The following is a 13,860-nucleotide window of genomic DNA, read 5'->3' on the forward strand; positions in this document are numbered from 1 at the left end:
CAGAAATACCCAGGGAAAATAACTGCAAATGAAAATCCACCATGAGGAAATACAGACATTTTATTTTCTGAAAAAATAAGCAGCATGTCTGAGAGCAAGAACTGTTACCATTTGATTTCTGTAGGAGGACAAGAAGTAGAAACAGAGTCCCTTGTGTTCTACCAGGCATTCTCTTGGCTTTAATTACTTACACACCCCATCAGGAAGGGCCCTCCTGAGCTAGCAAGTAGGGGTGACAATTCAGAGACTGCCTGGATCATTACAGTGAACTTTGTAGTTCACCCAGTATTGATTCTTAAGTGGTCCATTAAGGTAGAAATATTGAGCTGTTAATATACAGAGTTAAGAGCCTTGTGTGGGCTTAATTGTTTTACAAAGCTTAGATTATGCTACAATTAGCGTGTCAGCTAAATGTGAGTTCGGATGAGTGGCATCGTGATGTGTGTGTTCTAGAACCTTCCTGAAGCCCCAGATTGTGAGCTGCGGTATATAACTTACGCTTTGCCTCACTGGTCTTTTCGTTAGCAGTCGGCTGTCTCTGACAGCTGTTTTCCTCCATTTGTACCTTGCTGAGTGTACATGTAGACTTTCTCTCAGAGACACAGCCATCACAAGACTGTGGGCACTGCGGTGTGTGATCCACCCACCATGGGGTCTTTGTCCCTTCTCTCCTCCCTCCCCCCCCCCACCAACTAGGAGCAAGAACTTTGCCTGCTGAACCTAAGCTTTCTCCTTTGAGGTATATTAATTATTGATTTTTTGCTAATTATTAATTATTGATTCAGCACTTCTGTCCTTTTAATATCTGGCCACAGGATTAATATTTGACCACTCAGAGCCTGAACTATAGCAGCCTTCTTTTCTTTCCTCTATCCCTCCTCCCTATACAGGCCCTGGATATTCAACAGAACTCCAAATCTTTGGGATCAACTCAGCGCCCTCTGTGTTTCTCTCAGACCTGTTCCCTGTACTAGCTCCAGTTCTATCTGCTTCCCCTTGGCCTCACTAGCACATGGCCTCTGTCATTCATTCCAGCATAGACTTCCTTAGTTGGACATCATGGTCTCATTGCTGCTATTTTAGTAGCCGGCTGCCTACCTCCTCATGACCTTGGACATGACCTGCCTAATCCCACCATATGTTACCTCCTTCTTTGGGCACCATTGCTAGGGAGGTTAAGACCAAGTCAGGGGGATCTGTGGCTTCTTCCCAAATCCTCCTGTAACTCTACCCGGCCACCCACCCCTAGATGGACAGGTGCTAAACACTAGGCCTCTTGTTCCTTCCCCTCCTCTGTACCGCTGCCAGGCTCTTCAGCTGGGTTTTGGTGTCATCTTGTTCCATTATGCCATTTAGTCTTCTTGAAAGACAAGAGAAGCCAAAGCGAAGGCATCCGAAGACTTCTTGTGCAGTTGTGGTGATCAAAACCAAGGGCCTCGCACATGCTAGACAGGTGCTGGGCAACACTCCCAGTCTATCCTCTTATACATCTTTGTGGGGAGCAGGAGTGAAATGTTCTGGAAACATACCTCAGCACACAATTGGTGAAGTCAAATGAGTGCTTAAAAAGGTTGTTTGCAAATTTCAGGTTCTCTGTGCCACTTCTCTGAACTTGAACAAATGACTTAATTTCCCCCAGGCTTGTTAAAAAGTTCAGCAGTTAAACCAGTTAATAGTAACTGCTTTATCTTACTCCTTGCGGAATGAATGAAAAAGAGCTAATAAATAACATCTTACTGTTTATTCTATGCCAGACTCAGTTATAAAGCAGGTACTGCCTGACTTGGTCCTCACAGTCCCCCATGGAGTTAGATAACATTGCTAGCTAACTTTTGAAGCAGAGAGGTTGAAAGGCCAAGTCTTGCCTGGGGCCTCCAAGCAATAGAAATGGGTCTGGCATGAGTGAGTTCACCCCTCAGGAGCCGGTAAGGGTCTGTTCTCTGTGACTGAGCCCCTGTGTGTGACATGGGAGCCAGTGAGATGATAAATGTGTGGCTTGCAGGGGGCAGTGTGAATGTGAGCCTTGGTCATTATCTGGTATTACTGAGACCATATGGGTTCACACATACAGAGCCAATCCAGGCTGCCTTGAGCACAGTACCAACACAATTGTGGGAGGCAGAGGGTCTTACAGTCTTCCCTGACCAAGCACAACCAGGGTTCTGGAGCACTGAAGCTGAGCTATACAAGACTGTTCTGAGCCTAGCTGTGTGACCCAGCCATACTCTTCTCTCCTCCCCATTCCTTTCCCAGTCTCTGTATGTGCTGAGTTATACCCTTAAGTCTCTGTGTTAGTCAGTGCTTTCCAGAGAAACTGAACTAGTAGGATTTATAGATTGGTACATAACTTAGCAGTTGGTTTGTGCCATTATAGAGATAGGCAGGCAGGCCCAGAATCTGCAGAGTGACCGACAGTTCTTGGGAAGTACCACAGGTCAAGTCTGGAGGCAGAACTCCCTTCTCCCTCCAGTAGGACCATTTGTTTTTCTGCTTAGGCTTTTACTTGATGGTATGATGCCCACCAACATTAGAAAGGAGTAATCTGTACTCTGAAGAGACAACTAAAATCTGAGTGCCGTGGCCTAGCCAGTTGATGTGTAGAATTACCATCATCATTGCCATGTGCACATTCATCCCTTTCTACTCATTCTTTTTGTCTCTGGCTTCCCTCTGTGTCATCATGGGTTCCCTGTGTGTTTCTGCCCATGCCTTCCACTGAAAGATGGGCTTCTTTGGGCTCTCAGGCTGCCTGAGGGGTACTATAGGGGCCTAGAACTCTGTGGGTTTGCAGAGGCTTTAGCAGCAGCTAATAGCAGCTCGCTGGACCATGGCCTATCTCACTGGACTGAGGCTGGTATCAGAATTGAAGGATGCTTTACTTCTGCCTCTTGGTTGCCCTACCTTGAAAACCCAACGAATGGAGAATGTGATTGGCCTGACCAGACCTCAGTGCCCAACCAGCAGAGTAGAGAACTGAGATGATACGGTGCAGCCTTGACAGAATGACCAACTGATGGCGGCAAGGGAGAGGGAACAACGGGTGGGGAAAAGGGTCTGCAAGTTGAATAGAAGCACCAAATATGGGTGTGAGGTTAGACAATGGATACTAAATGGCCCGAGATATCAAGAGTTGTCAATAAATAGAATAGATTTGATTCCTTCATGGCATTCATTCTTCCTCACTTAGGCTTCTCCGTCCCTTGTGCAGTATTTTTTAAATACTGACTCATGATCTTCAAAAGGTGCACATTTGAATATTTCCTTCTCCACTGCTAACATTGCCTTCTGTCTGATTTTCTCTTGTCCAGGTTATGACGTGGGCCTGAACGTAGTAATGAGTGACATAAGTGAATCCATGGAAAGCCTTTACTCAGCCTGCAACATGCAGTCCGACACGGTGCCGCTTCTGCAGAACGGCCAGCATGCCCGCAGCCAACCTCCGGCCCCGGGGCCCCGCCCTGCGCAGCCTCAGGTGTCCCCGAGACAGCGCGTGCAGCGTTCGCAGCCTGTGCACATCCTTGCTGTCAGGTGGGCCTGAGAGCTAGCACTCTCCACCGAGACCAAGCACAACATGAATCATGGTGGTGATTATGAATTCAGGAGGCAGACGACTTCCTAAATCACAGATTTGATTGTCATGTCACCCTTACCTGAGGGGGTTATGTCCCATCCACAAACCCAGCCTGTACTGGCTGGGCTCAGATGGTCACGGGGACTCCCATATGCCAAGCCTGACCTACGCAGCAGCACACCATGGGTGAACTGTTACTGTAGCCTCTGCTACATTGCCAAGCATTGTGATAGGTAGACAGATCTTTAGCACAATCATCACAGGAAAATGTGCTAGAAAGATTAAAAGCATAGCCATGCAGTTAACTGAATGAAGTCTCTACTCCCCAGAGCAGGTACTGGGATCCAACAACAGTGTCCTCCTGGAGCAAAGATAACCCAGAATTCTATTTCTGTGTGTTTGTGTGTGCCAGTACTAGAACTGGGTGTTGTCCTTGGGCCTTTTTACTCAAGGCTAGCACTCGAACACTTGAGCCACAGCTCCACTTTTGGCTTTTTTGCTGGTTAATTGGAGATAAAAAGTCTCATGGATTTTCCTGCTCAGGTTGGCTTTTAACCATGATCCTCAGTACTTAGCCTCCTGAGTAGCTACGATTATAAGTATAAACCACTGGGGTCTGGATTCCAGAACTTCATTGTAACACAATCCGTGAACATTGAAAATTGAGGCACATCCTCAAAAGCAGAGAGGCTTGCGAGATGAATACCCAGAGGACCTTGAGGGCTGTTTCCTCAAGAGTGGCAGATCTACAAGCCGCATGAGGAAGGAGGAGGTCAGGTGAGCAGAGTTGATGCCAATGGAGGTGATGGCAGGCTCCAAACGGCAGGACGGGAGAAGGCTAGGAGCAGGTGAGTGAGGCTGGGTTGGGGTTGGGGCAGCACAACTGGCCATCCGGGCATAGGAGCAGGAGGGCCAAGGACAGCATGGCTGATCCCACTGGTCTTTGACCCCTATGTGAGGAGCCCCACCAGCTGGAGCATGATAGTGTCCTGATGTGAAGAACAGAGTTGAAGACACCGCCAAAGAAGAAGCAGCCCGGTTTTGGAATCCCTTGATTTAGAAGGGGAGTTGAGGGGCCAGATTATGGGGAGGAATGAAGGTGGGCTGACCTACCAGTGTATAGGGGAGCCAAGTGGATGGTGGTGAGAATGCTTTAGATTTTCTCAGCGGGGATCATGACACTGGGCTAAGGAAGGACAGCCCCTGAGAATACCTGCATCCACTCAGCCCCGTCTACATGAACTCTGGTGGGTTTCAGGCACACACAGCCAGGTGGGTGAGGATGGTTAAGAGGTAGCCTCCACCTACCTCTGAGCATTCCTGGTGGGGCCTCTGTCTGAGATCACTGCTTCACATCACTCTGGAATGGTGGTGGCTATACTCAGCACCACATATTCTGGGGAGCTTCATTTCTCCCTGTTTCCAGAAATTTCTAAGAGGTTTATTTCTCCTTTGACATCTTGAGTTTTATGCAACCCAGGAACATTCTTTCCCAGGAAATGGAGGGGTGTCTTGGGGCCTCTAGTTAGCTGCCTCTAGGCTTCCTGTGTTGTGTCAGATTTGTGAATGGTGAGTTGTCTCCTTTCCCAGTGCTTGTCTGGCTTTGTTCTCTAGCTGTCAACCCTGTTCCTAGTTCCTGCAAAGCCTAGATGCAAGATTTTTTTTTTCCATAAGCTTTGTAGAGACCAGATGTCTGCTGAGTCCCTCAGGCGCCCAGGACACAGAGTCTTCTCCAATCCACTAGGAAAAGTGCCCAAAGATCAGGAGAGATGATGACAGTGCCAGACAGCCTGACTTGTTGCTAGACTTAGCTGCTCCAGGATCTTGGACCTGAGATTCTAGCTGAAATTAGCCTTTCTCTGACCTGAGGCTGCCCAAACCTTATTCTGAAATGGAGACTAGCTGTAGAACAGCACAAACCATCCCTTTAGGAAGATGCACCCTGCTCCTTGAGGCCTGGCCTCCTCTCCTTGATGTTCTTTCACATAAGGGGTATTCTCTTCCGAGCAAGTGAGACACACAGAATCACGCAGGACCAGCTTTAGAAAGTGAAGCATGTATTATTGAGCATTGACTACATGAGGCTCTGTAGGCTCCTCATTTATTAACTGGTGTCATGATCACCAGAGTCCTCTAGGCCATGGGAGCTGGAATCCTCAATGTCTAGATGGAGAAATTGAGGCATAGTGAGTTCCAGTGGAGCCCATACTGAGAACACGGGGAAGCCCTCTGTGGCCCCAGGTTGAGTGACCTGTGTGCTGGGTCCTCAGAGCATGACCCAACTGGGAGGGGCTCAGCTAAGTTGGGTGGAAGTGGGGAGAAGGGAAGCCTGGAGAAAGCCTAGAGGCTCCTCACACCACCTGACATCGAAGCCCATACATGAAAGGGAAAGAGAGCCTTGGGTGAGAACAGGAGACACACTTCCACTTCCCAGGCAACAACATGTTTTGTTTTTGGTTGTGGTTTAAGTAATTGTACAAAAAGCTTTCAGTTCAGCAAGTCAGGTTAGATGGATAGTGCATCTTGGTTAATGTCAGCCCTTCCATCATTCTCCCTCGTCTTTTCCCAGTAGTCATCAACATTGTTGTCATTGTTCCTGATGTCCCTGAACCTTAGCCCTTATCTCCATAGTATTTTTACTTTTAAGTTAATTTAGGTTAGAATTTGAAAACTAAGGTAAGTGTAACTAAGATAAGCTTTTGTGAACATCTAGACCATCAGAATGTCCATCTTTCCTTTGGGAAACTCAAAAGATGGAAGTGGTCGAGTCATGGCTGAAGGATCCTGGCAGGGGGACTCACCAAATCACTATCCCATCTTACTCTGTATCACCGTGGCTGCAGTCGCTGCTCTGCCAGTGCTGAGGCTGCGATGGGAAGAGGGGGATTCGTTAACAGTAAAAATAAACTCCCTGGCATCTTGTCAAGCCATTATAGGAGCGGCTTCCCTACATTTCACAACCCCGGTTCCCTCCATGCCTTGTGAGTTCTGGTATTTTTAAATCAGCTCAGCATTTCCTGGACCACACAGAATGCCTGGACAGGTCTTCCTTTAAATAAAACCCCAGCAAGTTGGTGAAGAGAGGAAAAGTAAGACGGTTCAGAGTAAAGCTCTCTCATAGAAAGCCTCCCAGGGAGGCTAATGGCTCAGTGATTTTATTTCAGATTGTAAACATAGTTGAATTTGAAGATAGCTGACACAAAGAGTTTGGAATCACACACACACACACACACACACACACACATGGATGGATGGATGGATTGTGCACATGTATGTATATGCATGTGAGTATATTATATATGTGCATTATACATATGTACACGCGCACATATATGTATATATGGTGAAGGGTTAGGAATTCTGAACAAAGATGGGGTTCAGTGGAGGTTTAAATTTTCTGCCTTCTCCTAGAAGTGGGGGGCGGGGGAACATTCATTGCTTGTGCCAAGAGTGGATAGATGGGGCAGCCGATGGATGCAGGATGAGTGGTTGGGGCTGAGGATGGATAGAGCAGATGTTTTTCTCAGGGAAGCCTGGAATGGAGGGCAGGAAGTTGACAGGCAGACTCTCAGAGCATTTTTTGCTCTCCTTTTCACTTGAACTTCGAACTTCCTTTTCTCTGCTATTGTCACAACTGCCCCTGATACATAGTCTTCTGCGTGTTTTGCTCAGTTGTATGACAAGTGAGTTTTGCATTTTTTAGAGAGGACAAGAGCTAAGGAGTGGAGGGTAGCACTGAATCAATGAGTGTTTCTAAGCATCTCTCCTTGAGAGATAGGGACATGAAGCTTTTATTTCCAATTAATTCAATATCAACCGTCTGTCTTCATAAATACGTGTCCACTCCACAGTTCATATGAGGGCTCACAAAGCCTCTCCTAGTGTTTTCATTTGGAGAGGTAGATGTTCATTTCAAGGACTCTGGAGAAAAAAAAATCCCTGTTGTTATGAAAATGCTCTTATTGGCAAAGGCTTTTCACACATCAGGTATTCATTGAACAAATGCCAACTACAAGCATTGTTTGAGACATGACTGTGTGGAGCACCACCAAGCTATATCACTGCCCCCTCGGGTTCAGTGAGCAAGAAATTGATATTCATTGGATCTGACAGTGTCAGCTTTTAAGTTTGTCTTGTTTAGTTATTAGTTTTATGTTCAAGTGAAGTTTAAACATTAGCTACATTAGTCATTTTTAGTGTATAGTTAAGTAATACTACACTCAGAATCGTCCTGCAATTTGCAAAACATTTTTATCTTGCAGAACAGCAACTCTACCCACTAAATAACATTTCCCTTTTGCCCATCCACTTAGGCCTTACTACAAGTACCAATTCTACCCTCTGTGAGTTCAACTCCTTGATATACCTCAGGGAAGTGGAATCATCTCATTTGTGTCCTTTGGTTAACTGGCTTTGGTTCCACGAGGCATGTGCATATAGCTCATGTCAGAATCCTTCCTGTGTTTTTCCCCCCTTAAAAGAATATCCTTTTCTAAGGCTAAATACTATTCCATCATGTGGATATTCCACAATTTGCTTTTTCCACAGTTTTACTTGAGTCAGTCAGTGTGTAGGCTATGGTAAATACTGTGCTCTTATGAACATGGGTGCATTGATCACTACAAAAACCTTGCTCTCAAATCCTTTGGAGTGAACACATCCAGAAGTAGTAATGCTAGGTCATAGGAGAGAATCACATTTAACCAGCACTTGACTTCTTCCTCCCAGGCGCCTTCAAGAGGAGGACCAGCAGTTCAGAACCTCGTCTCTGCCAGCCATCCCCAACCCATTTCCTGAGCTGTGTGGCAGCAGCGGTGCTGGGAGCTCCCCTGCGCTCCCACCAGGCTCTTTCCCTCCGAACCAGCCACCCCCGAAGCAGGTGAGTGTTCCCTTGGCTGTCGTTCTGGCTGCTGGCTATGGGGTCTGCACAGCTGTGTTGGCTCTGTACTTTGCTGAGGAAGGAGGGAAACTGTGAGGTCTTTCTTTGGGTTCTTTTCTTGTGGCTGCTGAACTTGTCTTGTGAGGCTTTTTGATTTATTGCCCCAAATTCCACTAATTAACTTGGGGATATATCAGTATGTTTTAGAAACAGTCTGGTAACTATAGTAAAGAAAATTGAGTGTGATTTGAAGCTTAACGATGAATATTGGGTCTTTGAAAGAAATCTCACCTCCAGATCATCCTCATTAGCTGGCAGTCCTGGATGTGAGAATGCTAGTCTTACTTAGGCTCCTGAACTTAAACATAGGGTCAGTTGAAAAGCTTCCATCTTGTGATCCTGGCTTTGAATATGGCCTGTTCAAGGAAGATGACCCAGAAGATGAGAGCCATGGTTTTGAACCTATAGTTTCTCCTTGAAAGTAAGACCATGGAGTAGATGTTGTACAGCTATCGTCCCCGTGGGAGAAAACTGTCAAGTGACCAGTCAGCTTACCAGCAAAACTGACAGGGAATTTGAGTGTAGTTCCTCTTTCCTGACTGGCAGGGCTCAGAGCCAAATGGGTTCCAGGCTCTGGAAGAAACATAGCCATGCTGCACTGATTGTGAGTGAGGGTAGTACTTAACAGAGATGAGGAGGACCACACATCTGATGTGCAAAAAAAGCACATCTCTATCCTGCAGTGGGGGAAACTGAGGCCAACCTAAGAGGTAGGGCTGGGGAGGTGTGACCTGGGTTCAGGACAGAGAGCCTAGGGTTGCAGCCACAGTGCTCACCTGCCTCTGCCCAACATGCATAGTTGAGAAGGTCCTTTCCTCTCCTGCTGTACTGGTTCTTGTCCCTCCTCGGCCCCCCCCCCCCTTCCATACCTCTGCAGCCTCAGACATTTGTAGGCCTGCAGTCTCGTTCTCTACAAACCCATCTACCCTGTGTCAGCCAGTGGCCATGCTCCTTAGAGACAGACGTTCCTAATGTTCTCCAGCTTAAAGTGCAGCTCCCACTCCTGCTCGCCTTCCCAGTGGGCTGCGTTACAGCGCTGTCAAACTTAGAAGGTGAGGTCAGTCCTTGTCCAGCAGCCAGCGCTGGCCTGGCTTCAGCACAGTCACATGCCTGAAGTACATCTGTCTACCTCCCTGGTGACCTTCGGCTTCAAATAGGGATCCAGACAAGCTGTCTGTGGATTTGTCGTTGAGGTTGTTTACAAAGTTTCCCATCCTGAAATAAGACCACGAAAGTATTATCTGGCCCTGTCCGTGATTGGCAGGAAAACTGGTCTCCACCCCCATGGGTCATCCAAATTTATGAGAATAAGGGAACCCAGAAGTTTTGCCTGCTGGTGTTTTTCTTGGGATCTAAATTGGTTGCCCATGAGAACATTGCATTGGGGTCTGTTTGTTGTCCAAATTCTTGAAGCCGACTAGGTCAAGCAAGAATACTTACTTAACACCCTCTGTGGAAAACCCTTGTTTTTAGTTGCTATTGTCTTAATCTGGGTTTGGGGCTGGTCCTCAGTCACACTTGGGGCAGGCTTCTGAGCTCATTGAAGGTGTGTTGGTAGGTGTCGCTAAGAGCACGTGTGCACCACCCTATCCAGCCACCTGCCAGGCCTTTGCATCCAGAATCCTACAGGAGGTGCCATTAGCAGAGGTGTGTGGACCCCACCAGGAGAAGTTAACATTAGGTGCAGCATCCAGGAGAGAGGTCAGTAGTAATGCAGCATAGCTGACCTGCTCTCAATGTAGCCTGCTTTGTTCATTGGAAGAGCTCAAGCAGAAGGAAAAAAATACAAAGTTTTCTGGAAGGTAACTTCCAGATGATGTCCCAATCTATAGCAGGATGGTAAGCCATGGGGTGCTTCATTGGTCACAACATCATGTTCCTTAGTAAGGAGGGTCAGTGATGGAAAAAGACAAGGGAAGCAAAAGTAGAACTATTTAAACAACCATGAGAAAGACAAAATCATCCTTGCCCAGGGCTTTATAGACAAAGCATTCCTAAAGCCCTGCTTAGGTGAGCCTTTCTTCCTTTTCTCTCTGGATTTCCTTTTCAAGAGGGTTCCTTGGTGCTGATTAGTGGACAGAGCAAGTGCCTAAACCCCAGGTGTAGCAAGTGACTGGCATGCTGACTCCTCCAGCCCAACCTTCCTAGGAGACTCTGGCCTGTGAACCAACACCATTTCTATGATTTCCTGAGCCAGTTCCTAAGCACCAAAGCAACCCTTCAGTGCCTGGAGAATGAGGGCTAGAGATGAAGTGGACTGTGTTCAGTCCATACTGTCCTGTGAGCAGATTCATTCAGTTGAGGCCCCTCAGCTCCAGCCTGATTCCTTTGCAGCCAGGCAAGACAGGTCAGTTGCAATGTTGGCAGCCTTCCAGGGCTAGTGGCCATGGGACTCACTGTGTAGTTGCAGTCACATAGAGAGAAGAGCCCTTAGCCCACCCTGGCTAGCAGCTGTGGGATTACTCTAGTGCCATCTTTCTAGCATGTCTGCCTTCAGCTGGAACCCTAAGCCCCCTCTGGGCCTGGTCCTCACATGCCAGGGCAGAAAGACATGAGCTACCCAAGGTGAAGGCAAAAGGAATTGTCAGTGAATAAGAAATAATGGTAATATACAGAAAGGACAATGTTATTCTTCTTCCTAGAAGGATGGGGAAATCTTTCCCAGCCACTTTGTGTCCTCTCCCCAGGGAGCACAGAGGGCACAGCCGCCCCCAGGCAGTCTCTGAAAGTCCTTCCAGGATGACCTCATCCTAGGCAAGTGGCCATGCTGTGGCTGAGTTCTTGCCAGGTGTTGTCTGACAGTGCCCTTGGGGCTCACCTGGGTCTTCTTTGGGGTTGGCAGGAATAGCCAGGTTCCATGCAAGCACTCCTGATCTTCCAGCTGAGACGCCAAAACTGACCAAGAGGGTCAGCTTAGAGTTGGAGCTCACTGTGCTCCCATAAAGGCAGCGGAAGGAACTGTTGTTCTTTCCAGCCTGGCTTACCATCACCACTGAGACCTTGAACTCAACCTCGCAGACTCTCCGCAGATCCAGTGGCTCTGTGGTTCCACCTGTGACTTTGATAGAGCCTTACAACCAAGTCCAACCTCTCCAGCCCATCTTGGCTAATGACTACCCTAACTGCAGAGCCTGTACCACCACTGTCCTGAGTAACAGCTTGCCAGGATGCTATTATTCCCTCCTGAGGCGGAGTGGGTCTCTGGAGCCTGTGAATCCTGGAGCTCAAGCTCCAAGGACCTCTGCCACTCACACATGGGTCCTTTCTGGTGTTCAAGGTGGTCATGAACAGTGCGAGACGTAGTGTCTCTGTTTCTCTTTTTGTTTTACTCTATTTATGAAAACAGTTTTGTTTGGTTATATTCAGTGCCAGAGTCTTGCATTTACACGAGATTGTACTCAGTGGCTTTACCAGTGAGCTGAGAAAGGACACATGGGCATGCTTATCACAGAAGGTGAAAGAAGATTAGTTTAAGTATCCCTTGCTATTCAGGAGAGTTTGGCTCAGGATCCTGAGCACCGAGTCTGTGTGTGCTCAGGTCTCTTATTAAAATAGTGTAATGTTTTCATAGAACCTACACACATCCTCCTGTACACTGTAAGTCACCTACAGATGACATATCTCTAATACAGTGTAAATCCTGGGTGGTTGTCATATGCAGTTTTGTAAGACATACTTTCCATCCGTGGTTGGTTGGATCTGTGGGTATGGAGCCTTTGTAAAAAAATGTGGTCAGTGTTTGAGGAACGCCCTCCTTCGCCTCATGAGAGCAAAGGTTGTAAGAACATAGCACTCATGCCATGAACAGTGAAGACACGGAGTCTGTCAGCATTTACAACTGGTTGTTTTTGAAACATGAGAGAAGCTGTGTGTCCGTGACTCACTACTGTAATCCTGGCTATGCGAGGAGGCTGTGATCGAGAGAGTCATAATTTGAGGCTGGCCCAGTCTGGAAAGTTTGCTAGACTCCACCTCCAAATAAGCCAGCAAAAAGCCTGACTGACAGTATAGTTCAAGTAATAGAATGCCAGCAGAGCAAGCAAGCTGACCTACCGTAGGCTCTGAGTTCAAACACCAACACTGCCTAGAAAGGTAAAACAAACCCCCAAAAAGTTAATTTGATGTGAAGACAAAATTCTTATGTAGATTGTTCCATCCATTATTTAATAGCATTTAACTTGAGTAATTTAGTTGAGTAGATTGTTAGACAGCTTCTCATCATTTATTGATCAACAATGCAAATGCTTGAGCTTTCTGAGTATTAAAGCTCTTTTCCTCCCGAGGGCAGTGAAATTTAATCAGTCAGAATCAGAACACTGAATTTTTGTAGTACAGAGCAGTAAGCCGTTTCAAACTGCGTGGTGACTCATCTGTAAAAGATAAGCTGCTGGGGATACAGCGAGGATTTCTGAGTCACGCAGGCAGCTTGCTGCTGCTCGCGGCCCGTGTTGGACCCTAATTTGAAGAGGTGTAGTTAGCCATCTAGCTGCTTCTGGAGAGGTTCCTACGTTCTCAAGCCTCTCTGGACCTTGTCATCTACTATATTATCAGGGATTCAGCTCAGAAGGAATCAGAAGTTAGAGAGGAGAATCATTGATGTACAGTAAGGCCTGCTGGCAGTATCTGTACATTGAGAAGGTGAGGTGGGTGTCAAAGAATATGGTGGTAGTATTGTTACCCATTTGAATAACCCCAGAGAAACCCTTGTTCTCAGTTTTGAAATCTGAACTCTCCAGACAGGGAGAGTATGTGTGGATAGTTCAGTTTTCCTGAAGCCATAGTACAGGGCAAAACAGATCGCTTACAGATAGATAGGGCTGCCACCTGGACGTGGTGAAGACACAGCGCCTCTGGGGCAGGCGAACCCAGGGCTATCTCTTGGGCTCCCAGTGTTTGACCCACAGTGGCAATAGTATTGGGCAGGAGCTAGTGTCCAGACACCTCTTTGGGCATATTGGTAGAACAAGGGCCAGAGACAGATAGGGAAGGGTACTGAGTTCTCTGAGTGTTCTAACTTCCTTCTCTTAAGACCTGGCCTAATGAGAGGAGTCACAGAGGCAGCTAATGGTATGGGCAGGAAGCTCACAGACTCTCCAAGCCAGCACCCTGTGGGGACTTTGGAAAGACTCCTGCTTGGGGCCAAAGTGGCATCTGGTACAATGCACACTGGTGTGTGCTGCCAAAAAGAGAGGGTTCCTGGAGGAAATGGTAGGCTTCTAGCCCCTATATCCAAAAGCCCTTCATTCTGTGAGGCCTCTCACCCTGGGTCCTCATCATGGCCCCAGTTTACTTGGCAATGACTGTGGTGGAGGAAGGCCTCTGAGCAGGAGGTCCATGGTCTCTCCAGGAA

The 13,860-nt window shown here is 47.3% G+C and overlaps 1 protein-coding gene across 2 annotated transcripts in view; it reads left to right on the top strand.

The window, feature by feature from the left end:
• Nucleotides 1-13,860, top strand: part of Grb10 (growth factor receptor-bound protein 10) — a 129,188-nt gene that overhangs the window by 68,576 nt on the left and 46,752 nt on the right. For both annotated transcript variants that reach the window (XM_013024480.1, XM_013024481.1), the window contains exons 3-4: nucleotides 3,309-3,528; nucleotides 8,300-8,450. In XM_013024480.1, the coding sequence (XP_012879934.1) occupies nucleotides 3,335-3,528; nucleotides 8,300-8,450 (345 nt within the window). In that variant the 5' untranslated portion in view covers nucleotides 3,309-3,334. The remainder of the gene's footprint in view (nucleotides 1-3,308; nucleotides 3,529-8,299; nucleotides 8,451-13,860) is intronic.

The sequence above is a fragment of the Dipodomys ordii genome, unplaced genomic scaffold, assembly GCF_000151885.1.
Source record: "Dipodomys ordii isolate 6190 unplaced genomic scaffold, Dord_2.0 Scaffold76, whole genome shotgun sequence".
Classification (NCBI taxonomy): Eukaryota; Metazoa; Chordata; class Mammalia; order Rodentia; family Heteromyidae; genus Dipodomys; species Dipodomys ordii.